The sequence below is a fragment of the Bactrocera latifrons genome, unplaced genomic scaffold (assembly GCF_001853355.1).
Source record: "Bactrocera latifrons isolate USDA-ARS-PBARC rearing strain unplaced genomic scaffold, ASM185335v1 scaffold_79, whole genome shotgun sequence".
Lineage (NCBI taxonomy): Eukaryota > Metazoa > Arthropoda > Insecta > Diptera > Tephritidae > Bactrocera > Bactrocera latifrons.
In genome coordinates, this window is record NW_017537478.1 from 1047017 (window position 1) to 1074880 (window position 27864).

The following is a 27864-nucleotide window of genomic DNA, read 5'->3' on the forward strand; positions in this document are numbered from 1 at the left end:
TAGTTCAGCGAATCAAGAGACAACGGTCTCTTGGCAATTGACTAGGTCATGCCGTTGCCAGGATGGAAAAGAACGCTCCAGCTCTGAGAATACCCGCCGATGGAAGCAGAGGAAGAGGATAGCCTCCACTCCGTTCAAAAGATCAGGTGGAAAGGACCTGGCTTACCTTGGTATCTCGAATTGACGCCAAACAGCGAAAAAAAGAAACGACGCTCGCGCTGTTGTTAATCATCTATAACCGCGCAAGCGTTGTCTACACCAGTAAATTTATTGTTATTATAGTATATTTACATATGTACCAGTATTATTTTTTTAAAATCATAAAATCATTTAAAAAATATTTTTTTTTGGTTTCACAGTGCAATTATATTTGATTATTTCTCGTTATTTTTATATAGTCTTAATTTGCTTTGTTTCCGCTTCATCCCTTTCGAACGCTTAGTGGCCACTCTGCTTATTGTAAAGTCACCAACGAAAGTGAAACACAGAGAATTCGTTTTGTTTACTAGTTGGAAACTCGGTGTAAGGAAAAACCGAAAGATTTGACACTTCGCTTTGACAGTACATCACCAATAAACATCTCATTAATTTTCCGGTATACATATTTTTTAAGTCAATCCTAAGGGTTTTGTAATTTCAAAAGTGATTTAGTGTATTTACTTATAAACAAAGGTTACATAGTGATTTAACAAATAAGTACAAGATTTGATTCACTTCATTAAGGTGAGTTCTTCTTTAAACATATGGATATATGTACATGTGCATGTATTCTTGTTTGTTAATATTGATGGGCTGAACATAATTTCCAATAAGCCTGGCAGAAATGTGCTGCTAAGCATAAAATTATATCAATTATGAACGTAAATTTACCAGATTTTTGTGTTGATCGTAGTATTTATAAATTATGAAATTGCTTAGAAATATTTTTTGCAAATTTCTGCGCAACCTAATTTCGGTAGAAAAATACCTACGTATAAAAAATGTTCTACTGATATAAAATTACTTAAAAAGTTTTATTAGGTATGCTGCACCATAAAAAGAAAATCGGTAAATTTTGCTATTATCAAATTGTAAACAATTTCCAAAACATATGTTTTGTGAAAAGCATGGACACTATCCTTGCGCTGCATATAGGAAATTCCACAAACATACATACACGACAGTTCTTTGTATGCTATTCGCTGTTTTAACACATATATGTATATATGAACGTTTTATTTGTAACAAAGTGGTAGTATGTTTTAAATAAATTTGCTTTAGAAGTTATCACCTGCTAATGGATACTATTTCACTCTTAACTACATGCATGCATGCATACATACATACACACATGTGTTACCACATGTAACTGCATATGTATGTATAATAAGAAAATTGCATTGTGAGTCGGGTAAATAACAAAACAAAAAAATGTGTTGTAAAGTGATATGAACGGAAGTATAGCTTGATTCTAAAGAACTGCAAAATCACAAAAGAGGCGCTTAACCGGATTTAAATCGACACCTTTGCTGCCCGAGACCGAAGGCGAATTGTCAAAGCATATTCATATTTCATGCTACTCAGCGGAAATCCCTGCTGCAGCTGGTTGCCCCAAAACGATATTGTAATACAATGGGTGTGTTGCGCCTTCGATTATAAATACATATGTACGTATTTTTATATATTAATTCTGTTCAATTTCCCACAAAAAAATATAATTTTATAAATAAAATATATATATATATAAATATATATATAAAATATAAATTTATAAATGGCATCAACATGTAAATTAATTCTTTGCAAATGCAAATATTTTATATGACTGAAACGCTTAATTTATGTAAACAAACACTCATTAGATTAGACATGAAAATTTGTCGGTAAATTATTTGAAAATATTATCTACATATGTATGTACATCCATAATTATCAACCATGTTTCAGCTCGGCGAGAGATAGTAACTTTATTATCGCAAATCCCTTTGCATCTGTCGCATCAATATTCATAACATGCATTCAAGTAATTTTGACCGAATTACCAACGCATACTCATACATGGACGCTGTGAGAGCAATGCTATCAACTACAACAACCTTTGCTTGAATGGGCTTTGCCAATTTCCCTAAAGGTACAAAATGTCTGGCGATAGACTAGTGTGGTCGTAATTCATATGCTTCAGTGCACGTAGCAAGGGTATGAGTACATACAAATACATAGTACAGAGTAGTGTATGCACATACATATGTACGCTTGTAAATATCATCGAAACGGTTTCTTCGAGAAAGTGCTTAACTGCTTCATTTACTGCTGATGAAATAGATGAGTTTGTTATGAATTTTCCCAAAATGTATATACATATGTTTGCCTTTAATATTTCGGAGTTTGAAAGAGAGTGGAAATATTTTGAGGACGAAACATAAAATAAATTGAAATATGGTACAACTCCATTTTTCAGAATTCAATTTTCCAAACTCAATTTAATCAAAACCAATCTTTAACCTTTAGAGTCGCTTCGCTCTGTAGCGAAATTCTGAATTAAACATAATTATAAATTACGAAATTCACCAGCGAATTCTTTTCAAACAGTGATAATTTATGATATTTATATACATACATATTGATATCCATAATCAAAAAAAAATGTGAGAGTAACAACAGTTTTGTTTATGGCTCATTTCGATGCATAAGTTATAGGCGTGAATGTGAACATTCCTCAAGGAAAGCTAATCGCACATTGCAGATACATAAATTCTTGCACGGTGTGACTTTGCCACATATATGGAATATTATGCTTCTAATCTGAATATAAAATATACGTAAATCTGTTACACTGTTGAAACTGGTTGTAAGGATATAAAAAAAGAGGGTTTTGATAGTGCAGCGGTGCCACGTTTTGCAGTCCCTCATTTCCGTCCGAACTCGGGCGGGTTTTTGGCAGCACTCCACAGAACAGATGGACCATTATGGGGTGGTAAATATGTCTACCGAATCTGCAAATATCACAAAAAGATTGTACAATCAAGTTCTATATGTTCGTGTTCAAGAAATAATCGCGGTAAATCCAAGAGTTTCGACTCGCCAATATATCGTCGCAACATGGAATTACGAGACAATCATTACAACGGATAATTCATGATGACTTAAGTCTTTTTTCATACAAAGTTGAAATAACAAGCCGGTTAAACCCTCTAGATTTGAATATTTGCCTGGAATTTTGCCAAAAAAAAAAAAAGAAGACAATTACTTGATAAATTGGCTGTTTATGTCTGATGGGACCCATTTTGATTCAAACGGGAAAAAAGGAAGCAAAATTACCGTATATGGAGGTAATAAAATCCAGAAATAATCCACGATGGCCCGCAATGAATAATTTTTTAATTAGGTGGCTCATATGTGTGGCTGAGCACGGGAATCATTTACGGTTCATAATTTTGAAAATAATTAATTATATAAAATAAAATAAAATTTGCTATACAACAAAAAAAGTAAATGTAATGCATTGATAAAAAATAGTTATTACGGTTTGTTTCGTCGGTCGTGCATGGAGCATACCAGCTAATAATATAGCTATGACTCTGCATGAATCCGCATGCACATATGCTGAATTGCTACTTAGCGCATCTACTTTAAAGCATTATGGGTTTGCCCTAAATTTTCTTCATTGAATTAACGAGATTTTTCAGCGGCATCCCTGCAGCGAAATCAAATAGCGATGAAACTACACAGCCGAATATGTTTTTCCAAAGCTCCCACAACAATCGGGATTACCTAACTGGAACAGACTGCCAACCTACAGCATTCCTCCAAATTACTTCAGTGATGTTTTCTAACGCTACTTCGACAACAAATGCCTTTTTTTATAACTATAACTATTGAGATATATTGAAATTCTAGTTTGCAACTATTCCTTTCTTGGTTGTCCATGGCTGGTCGGGATTTCTAGGAGTTTACTATATTTCAGTTTGATCTTTCACTACCAACATCTCTAGATATAATATATGTATACATGTTTATAGATATTTGGACGTCATAATCCGTAAAAATGAAGTCATGACATTGATATTAAAATTATAATCACAATAATGGTTAGATTTAGAAGAATTTGTCGGAATCACCCCCAACAAATATAATTCTTCCTTGAATACACTTTTTTTCTTCAAAAACTGAATTAGTGAGAAAACATACTACAATTTTATAATAGTATTTCATTTATTCTATACAACGTTTTTAGTATCCATTAGTAGATACATTACAAATACAAATAGTCATCGATGCAACAAAAGCATCCACCCCTTAGTCGTCTAAATGAATTTGTGCCAGCAATAAAGCGAACAGCGCAGTGATTCTCGCAGGTATAATTGGATATAAACCAATGAAATTGCGCCCATTACACGCCGTGTACGTTGATGGAACACGCTTGTGGTGGCATCGGCTGTGGCGCAGCAAAATAATGTCATTTGCATTTTCCAATTAATCAATCAGAGCTGAACTGCTGATGGCTCTAAAGCTAACAAACTCAATTACTCAGAGTGTAACAACTACATCCAACGGCAACAAGCGATGCAGCTAACTGCACATAGCAACACTTACATTTGACATACTGAATTAATTTGACTCCCTCTTTATTTTTCGTTTTTGTTTTTTCTTGTTCCTGAATATGTTTGCCAACAAACTGTTGGTAACCATCGGAGCTGCATATCTGATGAGCATTGATTGCCAGCATGTGAATATGTGCAAAAGCGAAGTCCTTAATCGCATCGGCATAAATTAATTTTCAAACCACATTGCCTTGTTGGAGCAATCAGCGCATTGTTATAGAAATAACGCATAAATAGTGCAAATGCGAGTTTTGCATATGTGCGAAGTTGCAATTGCTCTGATCGGTTGATTGGTTACCCAAAGATATTTGCGCTGTTTAACACCCCAGGATGCGTTGTAGATCTTTTTCATTCCCACAAATTCAATCTCCACAAAGAATGATAATATTTAAACTCCGCATTTCCCTTTTCTTCACACAAACTCTGATGCTTTACATGAGAATTTATACACTATTTTAATTAATTTTTTTGAACTAAATGTACACAATACTTTGCTTGATTCAAAGCTTTTTCAGCGCTGCAGAAACACTCTAATTAATGAAAAATAAGAATTCTAAGAAAAAATCTTCCTTTCATGTGGTCACAATATTGTTGATCTGCCTTTTAGTCTCCCTCACACACAGTCATAAATCCTGAAAGAAAAATCGTAGCCTCGTCTAAATTGTGGTAGTTGCTGCCACAAAGGGCTTAGTTCGTTTTGTGGCTGCCAGATATAAAACTTTTATTTTATCGTCATTTATTGCGACCTTATTGGCTCAGTCAAATAGCTTTCAACAACAACAACAAACTGTGAGTTAACCAAACTTGTACGAATAAGTGTGCTAAGCAGAAGTAAAGGAATAATAGAAACCAAAGTATAGCTAACCAGGACAATTTGAATCTTAAGTTTGAGGGTTTTTTTCTGGTCATGGTATGTCTGTTTTGTATTAATATACTGTAAATTTCAAGTTATTTCATTCGAAGAATTTAAAATGCCGTTATAATTTTAATAATACTCCTTAACCGTTATAAAATAATATAAAATAAAATAGACGTTTTAGAAACTACACGGTTCGGTAGTTTTGAAGCACCTTCTTTTCCATTTGCACCAAGTTAGTCCTTGTTTACTTAAAAATTTCAAAGTTGTCGAAAACAGTCTTTTAGTATTTCTAATCAAACTTCAACTTATTTTTTTATATTTATAATAATAAATAAATAAACCGATATGTACCATTTTGATCGACCACTTTTTGATATTTTTCCGCTAGAGTCATTATTTCATCAGTGTAAAACTTCAAAAATATGATTGGTAGCACTGGAGATATACGACTGCAACGACATTTATTGACAAAATACGAAAAGACTTTTTCGACTAACCAATATTAAGTTTTCACATTATCGTTTTTGTTTACCTATAGTTCTTACCGATTGGTATTCGAAAAGAAACTAATTAACCGGGTAAAATTTGATTTGTATTGGCAAATGTCATTGTCATGATCATTTGTTTCAAATAAGCGATGAAATCAATTAAACTAGTTAACGTCTATTCTTATACTTGTTTTAATATAGCATCTTAACATTTTTCATTACTTTGCTCTTTTATTATGCTTTTTCCTTTAATTAAATTTGTTTATGATCCATTTGCAGTCTAACAAAGTAAGCTCGTTCGCCAAAGATTCGAATAATCCCAACATACATATACATAAGTATGTACGAGTGTAGGACACCAGTGCTCCTTTATCTTCCGCACAACGTCAGCATTGAATATGTTGCATTTGAATGAACAGCAGTGCAGCTATAAAACCAAAATTGTAAAAAAAGAAGTAATTTCCCCTTCGCCATAATGACTACTATGATGTCTTCTTATCAAAGTCATCATGACCTCAAGCTCTGTTCACACCACAAATTCCATTACACGCGTGAAAACATATTCGCGCTCGTAAAATTGTCGCTGTCACCGGGAGGCGGGTTTGAAAGTTTCGCTTCGTGTATGTGTCATTATGGTGAAAGCACTGTATGTGTGTGTGTGTGTGAATAAGGAAATGGGTCAAGCATGTAAGCAGCTCAACAACAGCATCAGCCAAAGATGCAGCAATCAGTGACAGCAATATGGCCAATTCTTCGGTAATGGACTTCGCTGTCTAAACTGATGACAACTTACCATTTTCATTGTTGTTTGCGATTTGGTTGTTGTTCTTTGTTTTGGTTTTTCTACTTGCCTTCTTACCACATTTTGACATAGCAGTAGAAATTAAAGCTGTAGCAGTCGTTAAGTTTTACGAGTGGGGCCATTGTTCACCGACCGAAGTCATAGAGTCAATGATTTTATATTGCCCAAATGAAATTTAAATTTTATTAAAGTGATGTTTGAAGTTTGTATGTATGTTTATACATATACGAAAAATGTGGTTTTAATTCAGATTAGAGATGAAATTGACGRAAATGACTTCGGAATTACAACCCCGATATGTTATACCGCTATTTACTTCTGTCTTATAACGTCTACCAATAGGGATAATGTGATTTTGACAGCTCGTGGCGGCAATGTTTATTTACAGATTTGTGTAAAATGTTGTCAGTATATTCAGTACGGTTTGACTTTTCATTATGTCACATTTCATTTCGGTACACTGCATGCAAATTGTGCAATATCATAACGGACGTTCACGGTCTCCGGTGGCTACTGATTTTTTATCATCGAAATATCGTCTCAGATGAAGCTTAATGGCTTCGTCAAAAAAAAATTTTGTCAATAATTTTTACTACAATCAAAAGAAATTAAATGTTTAAGTTATATTAATAAGGATGCCTAACCTTCTCCTAATTTAAAAGTTATAATATATAATTCTAAATACCTATCTTCAGCATCTGACGCTACAATTTGTTTTGCACCTTGACCGCAACGCTATAAGTTATGTTACAGCAGATGTATCTGTATTTTTAAATATTTTATTTTCAGCTTTTGATATGATAAACAGCGAAGAAGTAACGGACTAGACCCATACACGTACTCATTTTAGCTAAATATATATCCTAATGATGAATGGCAACATACGCAAGTGGTGCATTTTGTTTACCTCTTTGTTGGCGGTGTAAAACTGCTGACTGGTGATAACATGTTTCAACGACATACAACGAACTCCATGCGTTACCGCCAGTGGAACACTCAGCTGTTGCTATCCGCTATAGAAATTTGACGGCATGGCGCATGCTGCACCGGAAGCTGTGCTATCATTTAGCAAATGCTCCGAAATATAATACGCATACAGTGGGCTTCAAAAAAAATAAAAATATGTTTTTTGAAGTTAGAAAATTTATCTGTGCTCTTGCTTGAAACGGTGTATATGTATTTATCAAATACAAGTATTTAAATCGGCGACTTAATTTACCTTAAAGTGGATTTGACCTTTAACCATTGTTTAACATGATTCCAATAAGTTTAACAGACATTATTGCCTTGCTCAACTCCTTGGGATCGGTGGTTTGTTAATGTCAACATTATTAGCAGTGGACTTTAGCTATAACTTTAACTCTTTTATGTCTTGTAATGTTTTCACAAACAGATGAAAGTGATACTAAATTTCAATATTGTCATTCACCTTTTAGGCTACTTTTTTCGAACTACTCTCTAGTATAAAATAAATATACGAGACGTCAATATTTTTTCTTCCCAAAATAAAATCAATTAGCGGTTTTGAGGTTATAATAAATGCGCCAAGAGATAATTGGAATTATTTAACATAACCTAACTTTTTGGCTTCTAATTAATCTCACTGACGTTCGCAAAAATAAAAGTGTACGTTATTGAGTGTGGGGACTCTAATTCTCTATGTTATGGGTTCAAATCACACTTCTGAAATTTTAAATATTTAACTTACTCCTCAATAAGTTCGGCTTTAACACGTTCATACTTATATAATAGATATGGAATTATATACATATATATGTATGCTTTTTACTGTATTTATCATAAATACCGAAAGTAAGTGGTGCAGTACAGACAGAAAGACAAACGATTCTGTTAGATGCGCCACTTGTTATAAATAAAAGCAATTTAAATATGGAAAGCAATGGAAACAGCAGATGCAGAATGCATTCAAAAATGATGCTAAATTTGACTCGAATGTTGAAAACTGTATAAATAAATACACTACTGCAATAATCAACAGACTGAAATAATTATGCTTAAATACACATGCAACAGCGACAGAAAAAGACACAAGTGCGTGAAATTTCCGACTTGTCCAACCAACAAACAAACACACAAATACACAAGCACACGAATAAATCATCCAGCCTTGGCATGCAGCTGAGTAAATGGCAACGAATGCACCTATTTATATTTATACAATACACTTTTGCATACACACGTACATCTGAGGCTGGGGTGTTGCACGATGAAACTGGAGTGTTGAATTTGAGTCGATTTAACATAAAGAGCTTGTAAAGTGTCCAAGTAGCGCCGGCAGTAAAGGCAAGAACATTTGTGCATATGCACATTTGCATGCACCATGCATAAATATATATATATATATATATATAACGTGAATATTATTCATCTATCTGCAGTGTGCTTGGTGCTTAGCTTTATAAAAGCGTTGAAAAGTGCAATTGTGGGCTATGCGCTTGTGCGAGCAAATTTCGTCTGACAAGCTGAAAAACGACGGCACGCAGGCACAGAGAGTTTAAACAGCCTGCAACGACAAGCAAAATGTGAAAACTGCACAGACAATACATGAATGACAGACCAATAGAAGCAGTAAGATGTAGCTGGCAGACAGACAACAGATCTGGTCGCAGCAGATGGCAATGTGTGCAGGTTATTCCTGTCATTAACAACTTTTCACACTATTATACCAGTTGGTAATTTAATTTGTAGCATTGCATTTATTTTGCGAGGGCGGTTCTAAAGGGGTACTTAAAGGGTACACCTAGTGTGACAGTGTAAAAACACAACGAAATTTTTGGAAGCTAGGGCTTTTAGTCTGCTTTTGCAAATTGCTGGACAGTCCAGCATCAGGTGTTCTGGGGTTTCCTGTTCCATGTCGCAGAACCAAAAATGTTGGACAAGTCCTTCCTGAGCCTTCAGTATCCTGTATAGAGCGCAGCAAGGCGGCGGAATTTTTCTCGGGATTGGTTGACTATTTCCTTAATCCCTTCAAGTTTGTACGCTCTGTATTTCACATTGACACGTTTCATATCAAAATAGCGACTAAGCCAAAAAACATAATATTCTTCATTTCTCAGATCAAAATCTGTCACAAAGCAGTATGTTTTAGGCAATATATTAATCCTTCTTTTAAAGCCTTTCAAAGATTGTCGACATTTCCAGTAACTAAGTAAAACTCCTTATCCTGCAGCCAAAAATAATATTGGCTCCACTAAAGTTCTTCGCAAGGATGTTAAAATATTATTTGATTTAATGATTAAGCCAAATAATTTTTTCTGAGACGCCTCAAAAATTAATTATTCTTGATACATAAAAATGCTATAATCAATACTTAAATAAATTTTTGTGAATTATAGTTAATGAACATGGAGAAATGTGCGATACTTACAGCCACATCATCATCCGTCTTTTGACGTTTTTATAAACATTTACGAGCGTGTTCGCCTCATCGCCAACACCAAGTGCCCTGATTAAGTGCTCTCTGCGTGATCCTTGACTACCGCCACGTGGAATAACTGAACACTGCTAGCTGAAAGCTATGTATTAGCTACACAGCTTCTTGTCTACGCGCATAACTGCAATGTATATCGCTATAGCAAATGACCCAGTGGCATAAACGCCAAACGTGACTCCGAAGCATGTGAAATGTTACTGCCTCGCTTACCCCGCGCACTTGTACAATGTGGCACTTGTACTATTCTTGGCTAATATATTTGAGCCTGTTGATTAATTGTAGCGGTGTTGGGGAATATCTTTCTAATTAATTAGGGCAATTTTGTGTAAAATTCTTAAATAACTGAATTATTTTAGCAAATGAAGTTGTATGCTATATGTATATATGTATTTGCACACTCACGTGTACCACAAAATTCGGGTGAATTGCTTTGCCTGCGACATGTGCTACTTTTATTTTTTATGAGGAAAAGCCATATGACTGAGGAACAGGGTATATTCCCATAAATTAAAAAAAAAGTGCAGCTCGTTTTATTCATTCCAACAATAGATTGAAGAAGTCACACGATAAAGAGTCTCCTTGTCTGAAACCTTGCTTCGTATCAAACGGCAGAGAGATGTCCTTCCCTGATCCTGACGGCTTGTTTGGTGTTCGCAACGTCAGCTTACGCAACCGTATTAGCTTTACGGGGATACCAAATTCCGACATATCAGCGTAGAGGCGGTGCTTTTCCGTTCTCTTGTGAACAGACGCTGCAATTAGACTACAGCAAATTTTTAAACCGAATATTTCGGGGTGGTTCTGCTGACACATAAATTGACAGCGGCATCTTAGACATGGGTTGCGCGGAGAGGCGCGTTAAAATAAAAATAAAATCAATTTCTTAGTTCTCTATGTAAATCTTGTGAGTTATTAGTATTGATTTACCATTTTATACTTAATATAAATAATATATTCTTAATCTCTCTTAAGAAGATATATTGTTCCGGCTGCAAATACCGGGTTGTTAAATAAGTTTTGTCGTTTGATAAGAAAAACACAATGTTACGATTCAAAAAACACTTTTTTATTCAGTATAATATCAATAAACTAAACTTGCTCCATCGATCCTCCCATCTATGAGGTGAGAATCCGGAAGGTCTACAATAACTGCTTCAACAGCCGTTATAACGTCTTTATTTTATGAAAAACGCTTGCCACACAAACTTTTTTTTGAGTTATGGAAACAAGTGGAAGTCGCTGGAGGCCAAATCTGGTGAATACGGTGGGTGGATGCTCCAACAATTCGAACTTTAATTCATGCATTTTAGACATTGTCAAAATACTCTTGTGATGCGTTGCATTGTCCTGATGAAAAAGGATTTTTTTCTTCTGCAAACCGGGTATTTTTTCACAAATTTCTTCTTCAACTTGTCCAAAAGGTTGCAATAATATTCAGAATTAATCGTTTTACCCGTTTTCAAGTAATCCACAAACAAAATTAGTTTGAGAAACGTATTTCTTTTGTATTTTATTATTTGACCTCAAACCGGTTATTTAACAAAATCATATTTTATTAACCGAAATTCCGAAGTGTGAACATTGTGTTGTTTTATTATATAGAAATTAAACTAAATAAATATCGGTAGTTCTACAAAATTCTTGAAATTGATTTCGTTATTTACCATCTGCATGTGTATTTACATACCAAAGATACATATAGAACATGGAGCACCACACACACCCACATGTATATGTTTATGCCATATATACATTTATTTGCCTAGATGCTGAAAACTTGAAACTTTTTCGGCTTTCTATTTTCCTTCCTCAATAAACAGCAGCCAAAATATGCACATTCAATCCGCCCAAATCCTATGTATTTACCTTATGACTGTATGTGCTAAGTAAATGAACACACATTTGTTGGCACACGTAAATTGAGAAGCGAACTATACATTCGGCACGCACGTGAATTAAATGCAACACGCATGGAAATGCCACATTGGCTGTTACGACTACGCTTTCAAGTTGTTTGCAGTAATCGCGTTACAAAAGTTGAGAAAGCGGAATCAAGGTATTGTAAAGAGCACGTACACCGCAAACACCCAAGCGCACAAATGAAGACTGGCGAAATCGAACGGAATTGAAAAGGAATTTTTAACAAAATTTAAGCAAAAGTTCGCCAAAAATATTAGAGCTTCTTAAAAATCTTGAATCTCTGGCAAATCGAACAGACAACTATATGCATATATTCAGTTTTAAAGTACTTAAAGTGCGTATATATTATATCCGTATGTAGAATTGAACACAAAATAATATCGGCTTTTCAAAACACTTTTTCATAAAACCAAGACCAAGTTGTTGTATATGTAAATGCTTTTCCTTCGTTTTGTTCTTTGTTATACACAAATACTGCTTCATTTCATATGCATTGCATATACTTAGCTCCTGGAAATTCCATCAATTCGATGGCCACTTGTGAACGCAATGCAATTGCCATTGTGATGAATCTCAACCGCAAAGGCAGCTGAGCCATCGTAACGCCACCCAGTGCCATTGACTTTGTCCCCAGCTGATTATATAATATAACTTTGCAACTAGATACGCGGTACAGTGTGCAAGTAGACACTCTCATACATATGTATGGATGTATGTTCCCAGTTTAGAGAATAGCAGTTCTTTATTTTGAAATAGTGTGACCATATGAAAGCTTTTTTACAATCCTATTTTGTATCATACATGAGTCGATATCAGCTGTTCCGATAAATGAGCAACTTCTTGGGAAAAAAAGTACTTAAACAGAATTTCAGATCGATATCTCAAAAACTCAGGAACTAGTTTGGGTATATACAAACAGACGGACATGGCTACATCGACTAAATTCGTCACGCTTTATATAGGCACACATACGTATTTACATAACTTTATATTACACGGTGTTACAAACTTCGTGGGACACTTAAACATGTACCCAGTTCAGTGTATAAAAACCATTACGTATACAAACTACCTTGACCCATCTCATGACTTCCCAAAACAGTTGTTAAAAAATGTCAAACCTTGACATTGTTCATATATCCTTTCTTCCGTCAAAAACTTAAAATTTGATTAAATTGCCAAATATAGAATTTGCTGAAGCAAACGCTCTCCAACACATTGCTGTTGACATAATTTTTACCAACTTTTCCGTTCGCCGCTCCCGCACTCTGTTGCAGTCCCAACAGATTGTGACTGCTGTGTCTGACTGCATGATTTATGACTTTTGAAGTCTTCGGGTACTACGCGTTTTCGGCTACTGACTACTCACCGAAATATTTGCGCTTTTTCATTTTGTTGAAGAGATTAAAAATTTTTTTTTTTGCGTTCAAAGTTTTCAAGTGCTTTCTCATATAAATTGCTTGAGTGGCAAGAGAGGAAATAGAATTTAAAATGTGTCACTCTTTCGACTGTTTTTGGCGGCAAATTATAGCGAGGCATTGTAGCGCGAAATTAGTCAATTTTCCTTAGTAGTAACTTCCTTTCGTCGAAAAGTTCAATGCGACTAGTAGATACATATATACAAGTATAATAATATGCCGAGTGATGAGGTAGAAACGCACGTAAATTATGGCTGGTCGAAGGTTGCGTGTCAGTGAGTAGCACTCACCATATTATGAGTACATTTAATAAGACCATTATGCACATTCAACTAATACAAATTTATGTGTGTAGACTTTCGCAGGCATAAGCTTATTTTCTTTGTCCTATTTTATAGCTGAGTCTAATAAAATAATCTAGCATTGAGTAGAATTTTTGGGGCTGCGTTGAACGAGGTGTGCCTAATGAAAATTACCAAGCGTAGGATAGGCATTCGACTCCCTTTCATTTTAAAAGGCGTAGATTAAAAAAGTAGCCCCAAACTGAAGAAGAAAATGTCCTTAGTAAATACCATGCAGCATTAAATTAGTTACGGGAGAGTATTTTAATATTGCTCACCGTGTGGTAATTTGTAACGCTTACGGAAGCGAACAAGGTGTAAATTTAGGCACATTTCGCATAAAAATCGCAAAAAATAAAAATGTTGAAGATTTTTCTTGCCCTGTTAAAATGCCAACTCCTTGGAATGCCTAAATTTACTAAAGATATATATATATACTAAATAATTAGCACATTAATTGAGGAGTCGATACTGTGCTCTAGATATCAAGTAAATTGGAATTATTCAACATTTAATTTTATCAATAGGAAAACGTCTTTCCCATTCTCTGCTAATTCGAACTGGTATAATATCCTATTTGTTATCATCCAGTGTAAGTTCTATATTTTAATACAAGGTTTTCCAATAAAAGTGATATAATTTCTTTTAAAAAACATACTAATTGTTAAGGAAATTCAGTCATTTTTATTTAAGTGAGGTACAATCGATACATGTAAGTTCTGAATATAAAATCATTCAACTACTTTTGCAGTAACGAATTCGATAAACCCATTTTTTGAGTAATTTTTCCACTAAATTAAGTCGCATGCCATGAATACCACTTTTGATATTGACTTCAAAAGCTTGGTTTTTTGTTAAAGATCCATGACTTCACAACGTTTGGAGGTCATTCTGTGTCACAATTTCTGGAAATAATCGAATCTCAAAACTTTTCTGCCAATAATTTGGATGAGCTATGTGGCACATACCTGTGTCTTGTTGTTACGAAATGTTGTCAAAATCACTTCTTCCAACATGGCTATAAAAGGTTGGTTATCATCGATGAATGTATATCCATTTACAGTAACGGTGTCACCAACTTGATTTCGAAAGGACTACAGACTGGAGATTCCACCAAACCAAAAACTATTCTAAACAGTCAATTTAGGTGAATGTTATGGATGCTCATGAACAGCTTGTAAATTTTCTTCGCAACATAGTCGACAGTTTTGTTTATTCCCCCACCACTCAGGCAAAAGTGAGCCTCATCGGAGAAGATGATTTTCTTTAAAAAAAATCGTTAACGTTTTAAGTTGTTCCAAGAAAAAATCAGCAAATTCACCACGTTTGCGGTGGTTTAACGGCTTCAGTTCTTGGGAATAATTTTATACGGATGTAAACCGTAAAGCCTTTCTCAAAATCCATCAGGTTGTAGTTTGAAACAGATCTAATTCTTGAGAACATCTTGGATTCGACAAATTGCGGTCTTCAGCAGCACTCCCCTCAACGGCAGCAATATCTTCTTTGCACTTAAACATTATGTAAAGAAAGTATTCCCTCGAGATTGTCAACAACTCGAAAAATAGCGAGCACAGCTGGACAATTATAACGATCATAAAATGGCAACAGTCCATGAAAAGTTACAATTGGAGAAGGATTATTTGATAATAAAATTGAATAATTATTAATCTTTGTTCTTGCGTACACATTACAGAATAAAATTTGAAAAAATTCAGGTCATGTCATATTAAATGGCCGAAACCATATCATCCCCATTGGAAAACGCGGTATAATGGTACTCACCCAAGTTTGCATAACGCTTGTAAAATATTTTACGATTTTTGTTATAGCATCTCCATTATCAACTTGCTTCTATTAAGCATTCAAATATGTCAAATACCTCCGCATTAAAAAATGCTTAATCAAGTATTTCTATATCGATCTTTCCTGTCTCAAGACTTTACCAACAATAAATTTGTAAGTTTTTGGTGCCGAATACTTTAAATTGTTCTTGTCATCCACTCATCCTTAACCACTTAACGGATCGCCCTCGCTTATATATACATACATAGTATTTATATATATATTGTGTATGTATGTATGTAGTATAAAAATATCATAACAACTTTTTTATACCCTGAGCAAGGTGTATTAAGTTTACCACAAATTTGTTACACCCAGAAGGAAACGTCGGATACCTTATAAAGTTTGGACCATATATACTTAAAAGATCAGAGTGACGAGCTGAGACGATTTAGCCAAGCCTCTCTGTCTGTATATGTAGTCTCTCAGTTTTTGAAATAATTTAAGATTTAAAATGTTGAACACGTGCTTTTCTCTCCAAAATACTTTTCGTTTGAGGGAACCGCCGATATCGCAAATGTCTTTCTTACAAACTGAACTATCAATGATAAAGTTCTTCTGTATAATTTTAAACAATTATATACATATATTATATATAAAATTTGATAATGACAACCTTTATTATTATGCACCGCTAAATAACGGTTTACCATATCAACGCTGTACACGCCTGCAGGTATGCAATGCTAAATACCATTTGTCATGAATTTATTGTGTCATGTATACCAGCGGTATGAAAATACCCACACACATTCATAAATGTTAACTGCACACTTTACTATCAAAGGCAATGCGCCAACGCCGTACCTTGCGTGCCGTACGCGTGAAATACCACTATTTATGCCTCAGTTGGTGAAAGTGTAAAGTACGGCTGTTGCATGTAAATCGTTTGATGGAAGAGCACACAACGAAAACAACGACGACGACGACGACACGCCAGCGCAGCAATGACAGAAGCGACATCCTTCTAGGTGCCTTCCGCAACTTTTCTCTTTCGAATGCATTTTTATGCACATATTTGAGCGCAAATACACGCATGCACAGGCTTGCTACACGTCATTGTTTGTGGCATACAACACGGCGATAATTGCAACCAGCTCGGTTGCAAACATTGTACCACGTGGCGTATGCAAATGCCGTTGACGTTGGCGCTGTTGGTAACACCAACTGGTTGCGGCACAATTTTCCTTGCCTTTCGGCTGTGTTCTGAAGAGGAATGAGTGCCGGCAACGCGTCCCGCCAACGCTCCCCTTGCTTTCCTGGGTATGTGCATACCATATACTTTTTATCTGCAATTATGCTCAGGAAAATACGAGTTTCGGTCGCATTTGCACGTCGTTTCGGCGACTTTCCACTCAGTCAACTGCTTAGTTAGCCAACTACTTGTGAGTTGAATTTTGTTTTCATTTTCGTTGTTGGTATTGTTACAAGTTTGCTATAACGGTTCAGCGAAAATGTCACAAAGTGTCATTCATTATGTCATGCACGCGCTCTCACCTGTGTATACTTCTACGTACTATGTATGTTATGCCGGCGCATTTTGCTCATAGCTATGTGTCAACCACTTTGGGGGCCGGTATGCATGTAATAACTATAGTGATAGCGTTCGCATGTAAGTTTGTTTGCAACTTCACTGCATCGCTATCGTTGATACTCGTGTCGGTAGAAAATTTTGTGGCCGCTGAACACCACTGACACCACAACTTTTATCAGCCACATAAATTCTGCCTTAATGCACCATTTTCCAAATGTTTGAAAGTGTAACAATTTCTGCGCTCTTATACACCAGTTACTGTAAACATGGAGATAGCTGTAAATAAAACAGGTGCCAAGGTTCGAGGCGTTGTAACTAAGTGGTACATTTCGAATAGAAGAAAATTGCCTTTATATGTTGCGGCATTTAGCAACCCGATTGTCCCAATCTGGAAACTTCCAATTTGATCGTACACTTTAACATATTTGCTGGTACTTAGAACGTTTTGCATACGAGCGTTATTTGTGTTGTTTACAGTCACTTAAAATATTCTTCTCGGCCAAAAAATTAAATTAAATTGAGCGAATATTTTTACAACTTTTGACAACTATCTCAGCAACAGAACGTAGCTCAACTTATTTCAGTTTTTGATGATGAAGCTCCATCCAAGCACCAGCGTTTATCGATGATATGGTGAACCCAATTGAGGTCGTAGATCACTTGATCGTGAAGGTCGTCCAAAATCAGTAGTTTTCCCAGAGACTTTTGATTCTCCGCGCGAACTGATAGTGCTAAATAGTTATCCGACCTATGAGATCGAAACAAGGCATTGCATTTAATATTGTATGAAAATTTGATTGTTGAAAAATTTTTTAACGTGGAATCTCACACAAATTGTCGATTTTGGATGAGAAAAATGTAACGGGTTGTTTCGATGCTTGGAAACACTTCGTGTGACAGATGAATCATGGATTTTTACGTATGAGCCTGAAAGTAAATAGCAGTCGACTACGGTGGTGAATAAGCCGAATACCCAAAATTTGTTTGCACAACCATTTTTTTACCAGTTGTCTTTTAAGAAATTAGGAAAACCAACTACCGAAGACGGCTCACTCTTGATCACGGTAACACGAGCTCTCACACATCTATCGAAACAACTGTTTTTTTTTTTTTTTTTTTGAGAACATCGATTTGAACAGTCCACCACCGTACACTCCTCACTGAATGGCTTCTTTTTATTCCAGTATGAAAAAAAATAAATAAATAGCTATTTTGGACTTTGAAACGCCAGAGTTGGGTCACGTTTTAACAGTTATATAGTATATTGTTTAGATGTTTGGGTCACGATAAAGTTTAAATAACGCTTTTATGAAATATATCAGTTATCTAAGGAGGGAGATACGTAATAGTATTGCTACTCTTTTATCCTTGGGTCTTTTTTTTATTGGAAATATTATATCTTTTCGTTAGACTTCGTCGTCGAAAACGCTTTTGTCAGTGGTTAGCCTATTAATAATAACTAATCCAAATAGAAATATAATAATAACTGTGAGAAACATTTAATCCTTTCTTTGCAGAATTGTTTCCCAAGCTTCATAAAACATTGTGACACCTAACCTCAAACTACGATGTATACATGTAAAGTTTAAAACCTAGAAAACTCATACCTTATTCGGGCTTTGGTACACAACAACAACATGGCAGAAGAAATAAAGGACTCGAAAGGCACAGGCGACGCGGATCTCCCCATTGCCATCCAGAGAAATGTTACAATCCGACAATTAAATAGAAAAGCTTTTCTCATCTATCCAACTCTGCAAAAGGGAAGAAATATTGACGGTGAAATCAAATACATTCAAAGGAAATTCTCTGCTATAAAAATTGATTTGAAATGCCATAAAATGGGGCTTTCCAAATCTAAAAAGAGGCGTCTACGCAGAAAACGTCAAGAACGTGCCAGACTTAATAAGGGTACACCCGATATGAATAAAGTTGCAGCAAACCCTGTCCTTGTAGGAAATGCAGAAAGCAAAAATGATGGCATTAAGAATGAGCTCGATATAAAGATTAATATTTTAGCTCGAGAAACCAGGGAAGAAAATAGAAATGTAAGCATATTATATCGTAATAATTCAAAGCAAGGGTCAGACACAGTTGCAAAAAGTCCTCTAACATTGGGAAATGTTTATTGTGTTAAGGACAACCTGGTAGTACTAAAAGATAATGCGTTAGATAGTGAAATCAATGCAGAAACCAATAAATCAAACGAAAATAAAGGTATTTTATCTAATGAATCGAATCATGAAAAAAATATTAGATTATCTTCGCGAAAGCGGAAGAAAGATGAGCACTTCTCGAAAAGTACAATCCTATTTCCTACTCAGAATTCTAAACCCACAAAAGAAAACGAAATGTCTGCACAAAGTAAAACAGAAGCTTTGAATTTTTCCAAAATTAATGAATCATCTGCAGATAGAAACTTGAATTACGAATTATCTACACTCAAGTTAGTTGAAAGCAAATTTTTTACGAAAAATGCCAACATATTTGCTTCTATTAGCTCCAAATCTACAAATCATAATGAATCTACAGAAAACCGAAAGGAAACTAAACACGCCTCGAAAAGTAAAAGTGAAACATCCCCTAAAAAATATAAACCAGTTAAATTAGCCACAAAAAACGATATAGATCCCAAGTATTTGTTTCAACCTATCAAGGCTGCTAAATTATCTGCAGATCACAATATGGATACTAAGCTGGCGTCTCAAAGTAAAAGCCAAATCGCTTCTAATAACTCCAAAAGTACAATATATAATGGATTATATGCACAAAGGCCGCAGCGAACTAAGCGCTTTACCAAACGTAGAAGAAAAATATCTCCTAAAAATAGCGGAGTCCCTATTGGGTTAGTTCTTGATAAACTTAAAAGTCGTGAATTTTCTATTATTCATTCGAAGTAACAGGCAGTTTGAACTTACTACGAACAAATGATATTGTTTTCATGTTGAATATTCAAAATTCATTGCTAACAGAAGATTGGATTTTTATAAAACGAAAAGAAAAAATTCAAGAAAAACTGATATTTCATTTGCCTTTGATCGAGCTACCGTAACATCGCTAGAAAAAATTCAGTTTAAAACTTCAGTGCTCAGATCAACATTTACTTTCGAAGAAAATATATTTAAGAAAAGATTTCTGGACATGATTAATGAACCATTTAATTGGTTGGGCGAATGGAGCTGTTTCAGGACATTTCTGCATAAAAAAAGATAAACAAAGTAGGTTTTTTTTAGTAATTTTTATTGGCTTTATTTCCTCTTCCCAGTTTTCACACCATTGTTTGCTTCGTCTGTCATATCCTGTTATGTTATGTTATATGTCAAATAGAGCAGGCTTAATTTTGATAAAACTATTTTTATATCGGTAATACACACAGTATTTAAAATTTAACTGTCGATATATTAAGGAATTCGGTTGTATGATTTTTAGTTTTTATTCGACTGTCTTATATTTTCATATTTAGTTGCATCAATCATAGATATATTAGTTTGCCAAAAAAGTCTTGCGGTATTTTTATTGAATTTTCAATTGTTCATAAAATTTTAAAATGCTACGGCTGCTACTATGCCGGTCTCTTTCGACCAATTCAGCGATTTTATCGCAATTTTCGACGACAGGCCTTCCGGAGCGTGGCGCATCTGCGACCACCTCTACACCAGAACGAAAACGTTGAAACCATCGTTGTGTGGTGGAAATGGAAACTGTATCGGGTCCATAAACTGCACAAATTTTATTGGCGGCTTGTGATGCATTTTTGCCTTTATCGTAGTAGTACTGTAAAATATGCCGTATTTTCTCTTTATTTTGCTGCATGTTTGCGACACTATAACTCACGAACGACTTAAAAGAAACGGCAATCAGTCAAACACGTGTTAGCGCGGGAAATGAGCTTTCCAAAAAGGTATAGCATGCCCCAATGCGACGAATAAAACTTGAACTACGCGCTCTCAGCGCCAACTAGCGAAAATACCGCAAGACTTTTTTGCAAACCATATATGTAGAATTTATTTATGCATGATTGTGTGATTTTTAACATAACTGTCTGATATATCGAAACATATGAATATATATATGTATATACATACATATATTTAATTGCATTGCAGTTATAAACATAGCCTAATAAACTAGTCAGCTACAACTACTAAAGTTCCCACGACAGTCGGGTCTACGTAACCGGCACGGATCCGGATTTTTATCTGGCCAAGAACTGTCAACTCGGCAAAATTTTGCCGCTACAACTAAAACGAATTTAATGCACCGAAACCAAAAAATTGGAAAATAATCTACCTCATGTTGCCGATGTTCAATCAGCTAAACCACTCACTTCAGTGCATCTTCAGAGAAAGAGTAAACTCTGCAAAAGTTTATTCGCAGAAAGGAATAAGCTACTAACTCTAAAAATTTAAAAAAATTAATGTTACATTTGCAATTATATATTATTATTAATTATACTCACCCTATGCAAACAAGTGGAGTTATTTTATTTGAACGTTAACATAGATTGGTGAGATTTTTTCAAAATACTGCGTATATACCAGTTGTGCTCTGGTTTTGAGGTCCACCGCGTCAAAAAGCACCCCCAAGGAAAAGTACCATACCGCCTCGACTAGAACTCCCCTTTTGATACAAGTCACCCATCCATGGAAAACCAAACAAAAAAGCTTTATGAACTTTATTATTTAATGAAATGTGCATAAATTACAAGATATTTAGTATAATTGACGAAAATATATGAGAACCCTAAGCCACAAACCGTAGCTATAGTCGCCTCCGTATGCGAATTAGTGGCTCAATTTCGGTTAGATTTTCCATAGTGAAATTTTTGAAGTTGATTGCAAACTGGAATTACTTTCATATTCAGCCAGTAATCCCTATACAATGGAGATCGCCAATTACGATCAAACATCTATGTGCTAACTATATATGCGCACTCGGGCGGTACAGGTCTTATCCCAGGATCGCATTCCACTGCCGACACCTAAGGTTTATAAAATATAGAAATGTTCAAAATTATAAAAAGTCAAATAGATTGAATAATAATAATAAAATATATGATTTTTAGTCGTATGCCGATTTTATATTATATTATGATACAATATACATATGTATGCTATCGAATATTACGCGTTGAGTGCAAAAATTGCTTAGAATGTACATAAGTATTTTGCTTTTTTGTTTTTGGCTTTCAATTTGAAATTTTTTTATGCTTATACAAAGTAATTTTCCAGCAAATCACATTTAGTTAAAAAGAACATACCTGCATTTGGTGAATTGATAGTAGTCCTAGCACAAAATAGCAAAATGATTTACTAAAATACCACATTTTATTGGTGAGATGTAAAATGTTACTGACTTCACTTTTGCTAGAGTCACTTCTTCTTCTAATTATATATGCTAAAGAAACAATTAAGGGACGGCAAAGTTTAGGCGAAACCGAGCAATAGATACTCCCACAAACTCGATCGGAAATCAGAATCAATCGGAAAGATCAAAATCAATATATTCGGTATAAATTACTGGTGGAATATATACATATTAGTATGTGCTTAAATTAATAATAGCGATTACAAAAACCCTCTTTAGGCACAGATAATCGCCGGTCGGCATCAAAGTAATCCTCCTAAAGATCTAATCAATTGTTTTTTCCACGAGATTCTAAAGCTTGAGAGTGAAAAGGTTGTCAAACAGAGATTAGATGCATGAAGGATGTCGGGGTGAAATCTGGAGGGTAGGAGATTACCTTAATACAGCAGGCAGAGCTCAGTAAAACATTATCATCGTTCGAGAGATGGCGAATTAGACCCGTTTGAACCGCTTTTTCAAATTTTGCATATCTCTAATATTTTTAAAGTGATCAGCAATTTGTTAAAAACCTTGGTCAGATGGAAAACAAAACTTTCTTAAAAAAAAACAGTTGTACGCTGGGTATAAAAACAGAAGTACCGAAACAAATCTCAATGAAATGGACTAATTTTTGCAATTATTGATCTTTTTTTTTTTCATTAATAGCAAACCGGTATCGAATATACCGAAACTTTTATCAAATTGAAATTATGACGCCTACATTGAAAGTGTTAACGAAAATAATCAGTTAGACCCTTTAATTATATAATAAACGTATGAAGGCCACAAAATTTAATATAATAATGGAATCAAAATATATTATAATTATTTCATTTAATATTAACTAACTTAAACAAAGAAAAGGAAATACATATGTAAGTTTATATATGTACTATATATTATCGATATAATTTCAAAAATTGTAAACAGTTGCAAATTGAATCGAATTCGCCTTGTCGAACACGAAGTTACTTCGCAGTTACGGCATTTTTCATTGTTTGTTTTGTATTCTCCAAAGCATTTAGTTTAGCTAGTTGCTTCATGACATCCAACTCTTTGATGAAAGTGGCCAAAACATCCTTCGTACTCTTATAGTCGGCGTCTTTTAAATCGATTAAATCATCCTGACTTTCCAGTTCTGTAAATAAAAGTTAAGTTAACACAAGCAATTATGAAGCAAGATATTATATACGAACCATCTATTTCATTTTCAATATCGTCCAAACGTTTCAATACCAAATTCTGTTGTATTTTAATATGCTCCATTAATCGGTGCTGACACTCAACTGGATCGATAGCTGCTTCCGGTTGTGGTATATTGGGAATGGGATGTGCTGGTGTAGGTGTAGTGGGCTCCGATTTAATTTTCTTAGTGGGCGACACTTTTGCACTCAACACTTTACTGCCGATTTCGGCATCCTCGATCTTAATATCTGGGTCAGATTTTATATCGGATTTGATACTTTGCTGTGCTATGTCTTCCTCCCACTTTTTAGCCCACAAATACAATTTTGGATGACAACGATTATTGACAATGTTCATTTTTACGCGCAACGAATGCATAAAGCGATTTAACTCGACCAAATTTCCAGTGAGAACATGTGATTTCTTCAAAAATTCGAAACGTTTTGGCAGATTTGGATTGGCAATGTGGTAATTGGCCACTGGTAATTTTCCATCATATAACCAATCCTGATCGTGTTTGAAACGCATTGATTCGCGACCACGTTGGGGATTTCGACAAATATAACATACATATTTCTCAGGCACATCCACCTCCTTATCGATGCCATTGCAAATGCCATGTTGCCAGCATAAGCACAGTTCGCATTGTATCATCAAACCGTCTTCCTCGCCGTATGAGCATAAACAATTTATTATTTCCTCTTGACGCATGCTAACAATCTTTATTATTTCGCCGTTTTCCTTTATGTACTGCGGATTATTTACACTGGTTGCACCAGTTATGCCATCAGTTTCATTAGAAGCCGGCGCCAATAGCGGTGGGAACGATGACGATCCCGAGTCAGCGGTTACCGGTGAATCGAGGCTGCTCATTGATGTAACTGGCGCGCCAGAGGATTTTCGTTTCTTGCCAACCTCTACAACTTTGGCGTCCGGGGTGGCGTTAAAGGAGTGGCGAGTCTCCTCGAAATCGGACACACCGAAGCTATTATCACCGGTGACAACCGGTAGCAAAGATGTACCTGCTGTGGCTTGTGCCGCTGTCAAATATCGCTTGGTGGTGCGCTGACGGTTGCTTTTGCGTGAGCCCAGGGCACGCTTATTCGGTGACATGCGCGAACGTTTGGTTGGTATACCCGAAATGTCGGACAAACTATCATCAATGGCAATTGAAGTAACTGCAGCTACCTCTACCGCTGTACTATTATGACTATCTTGTACCGAACTATTAAGCAAGGTGTCATTGAGACCGACAGAGATTTGTGAAGTCTCTGCATCAGCGTCTGTTTCCATCTTGTTATCGGCTTCACATTTTAAATCTGTGGTAGTCACCGTAGTCTGAGGAATACCGCCAGTTGTTGCGGTATGTGTACCAGCGCTACGTCGATGTGCGCGCGTTTGTAGTAAATCTTGTTGATGTAGCTTAGCAAAGAATTGCTGATTTGGAATTTGATTGCGCGGAGCAGGTTCATGTTGGTCGGGTTTGGTATGTGTACGTTTTTCGGCCAGATCAAGCATCTTTGGACACGAACCCAGAAGCTTATTCAAATCAGGATGATAGTGCTTAACATGGATTTGCAAGTGGTCCTCCTTGCGGAAGTTCTTCAAACAGCCCTCTTGGGGACAACGGAAAAGGTTATTGATTATTTGCACCTTTAGTCCACCAATGTAAGCTAAAAATAAATGCAAAGATGTTTTAAATTTAGCAGTAAAAAATAAAGCAAATATTTACCATAACCATCTTCTGCTGGCAAATTAGCGTCCACGGAGCGTCCCGAAACAGTGTCAGCATTGTCTATTATATCTAGTGTAACGTCTTTCAAAGGAGAATCTCTTGCCAAAGTTGGCGTCATCAGTTCTGCTGGCGGTTCGGCCGAGGCCACGGGTGTTTCGATATATTGTGAAGTGCTGACAGCAAGTGCTGTTGTAGCTGCTTTCACACTTGCTGCATCCATGGCGGCAATTGTCGTTTCTAGTGCTTTTGGTTTTGGCGGTGGCTGTGGTGTATAATCAGGCGTATACACATAGGCGTTTATATCCTTTGCACGACGTCGATGAATGCTAAAATCATATATATCGGGGTTGTACACCTGCCCTTGCTCCTCAAGAAAAATTTTCAAATCAGCTTTTGAGCGAAAACGTTTTCCACCTGGCGTAACTAATATGACATCCCATTTGCCTAAGACATTTGAACGCTGATACATATGTTTCACCCAGCCTGGTGGCAGACGCCAATCTTCAACGATTACAGTGGGCTTTCGGTGCTCACCGACAATAAGATAACCTTCTTTCCCAATGGGTTGATCGTTCACCCAATGGCATGTCCATTCTCCGTCTTTTGGAATATCGGGTAAATTTAGTGAAGCTAAAAAAAATACAATAATTTAGTACATTTTTGTTTATTTATGCTACCATTAGGCTTACATAAATCCAATTTTGCCAGATCAAGTAAAGGCCAATCCTTTCGAGAACCAGATGAAGCACGCTTCTTTCCCATTGTTGAACTTGACGTCACTGGTAATGGCGATTCGGTATTTGGAGTTTTTAGTCCTGCTGTGTCTGACAAATTGTTTAATGGTGTATGTGGAGTGCTTGGTATAGTCGGCGACGATGACATTGGTACTTGTAAATCTGGATCCAATGGTAATATTTTATTAATATGTACTGCGCGCACATTTTTTACATAGCCATCATCAAAGAGTACTTCGTACATATCATTTCCGAGTATTTTCTTAATTGTGCCAGGGAATTTTCTGGGCCCAGACCAACGTGCCATACACTTCTCTTCCAGCTCAAAAACTGGTACTGGCTTTGTTGAGACTTTTTGACGCAAACGCGTTGAATTCATGGGTATCCACTCTTCTGTGCCGACAACTGCCGATTTTACTTTACCAGAACGTTCAAATTTTATTAGCACTTCTCTGTCATCATTGTCAACTTCAACCACACGCGCTGCATGCCATACTCCATCAAAATCTTGTGCTTCTAATCTTGCACCGGGATTGAATGACGTGACCGGCTCAAATTTAACAGCAGCCGGCGATGCCGCAACTGGTGTAGTTACGGGCGATGCAGTTTCAACATCATCCTTTACGGCATTTGCATTAGCTTTTGCTGCACTACGTTCAGCAGTTTCAGCCATTATTTGTGCAACCTTGGCTTCTACTGTTGCTTTTGTAGCATCCTCAGTTGATTGATTTGTAAGACTTGATGTATTCATGCTATTATTTTTTAGATCTTCTAAATCAGATTCAACTTGTGTTGGATCGACTTTTCCCCACGGAAATACTGTGGGAAATACGCGTTGTTTAAGTAGATACTTTCCACTACGTTGTGGTTGGAAATCGATACGACGAAAATGTCGTGAGCACACAAGCACGCTTTTGGTTATTTGTCGTTCTGAGCTAAGCCGGGTATTACGCAGCCAAATAGCGCGTATGTTGGAATCCAAGGGAAATGAGTGGTATGTGACACCATGATGTTCCGGTAAACGAGAGGTAGAGTTGCATCCAGTTACACAACAGCGACGACCCATTTTCAGTGCTTTTATTTTCCAAAGATGCACCACTTTCGATATAAAGTATATATATGTATATTTATTTCTTGTCGTGTTAGGTAGTGATCCGTCACACGAGAATTATTATTATTTTTATCTCTATTTCATTATATATCAAACTCTCACTACTTGAATCGCTTAAAAGTATATTTTTGATTTGAGAAAGTGAGCACTATTTTACTATTTAAACTATTTGTTTAATTTGTAATCAAATTGGTAAAACTTGTGAAAATGCCACTAAAGTCAATTGCAATAGCCAACTGCTTTATCGACACACATGTGCCAAACAGCTTAGCTTTATGTGATAGTAATCTCAAGGCTTGCCAAACTCTTATTAATTTGTTGGAATGAAGTAAAAATATTTATACATTGTTAACGCGATAATAATTTTTACAATATCAATAATTTAGCATAAAATGTATAAGAAATAATAAATATATATGTATAAATAACTCTATTATTTAAAAAAAAATAGTTGACTAAATGTAGCAAAACAGCTGTTCCAATTACTACGTTTCTGCGTTATTCTTACTTTACGT

General features: G+C 35.7%; 2 protein-coding genes and 1 long non-coding RNA gene across 3 annotated transcripts; 1 reads left to right on the plus strand and 2 right to left on the minus strand.

Annotated features, from left to right (window-relative positions):
* The first annotated feature begins 573 nt into the window (after positions 1-573).
* Positions 574-21683, plus strand: LOC108976622. The gene is made up of 3 exons (XM_018945849.1): positions 574-723; positions 18756-20456; positions 21345-21683. Exon 2 carries the CDS (start codon positions 18876-18878, stop codon positions 20136-20138), a length of 1263 nt encoding a protein of 420 aa, XP_018801394.1. The 5' UTR covers positions 574-723; positions 18756-18875; the 3' UTR covers positions 20139-20456; positions 21345-21683.
* A 215-nt stretch (positions 21684-21898) lies between these two features.
* Positions 21899-22611, minus strand: LOC108976623. The gene is made up of 2 exons (XR_001993976.1): positions 22499-22611; positions 21899-22219 (listed from the first exon to the last, which is right to left on the minus strand). It is a non-coding gene; the product is annotated as an uncharacterized LOC108976623 (long non-coding RNA).
* An 849-nt stretch (positions 22612-23460) lies between these two features.
* On the minus strand, positions 23461-27592 carry LOC108976624. Its single transcript, XM_018945850.1, has 4 exons — positions 26194-27592; positions 25502-26134; positions 23781-25442; positions 23461-23722 (listed from the first exon to the last, which is right to left on the minus strand). The coding sequence occupies exons 1-4, from the start codon at positions 27302-27304 to the stop codon at positions 23553-23555; spliced, it is 3576 nt and encodes a 1191-aa protein (XP_018801395.1). The 5' UTR covers positions 27305-27592; the 3' UTR covers positions 23461-23552.
* Positions 27593-27864: the final 272 nt, after the last annotated feature.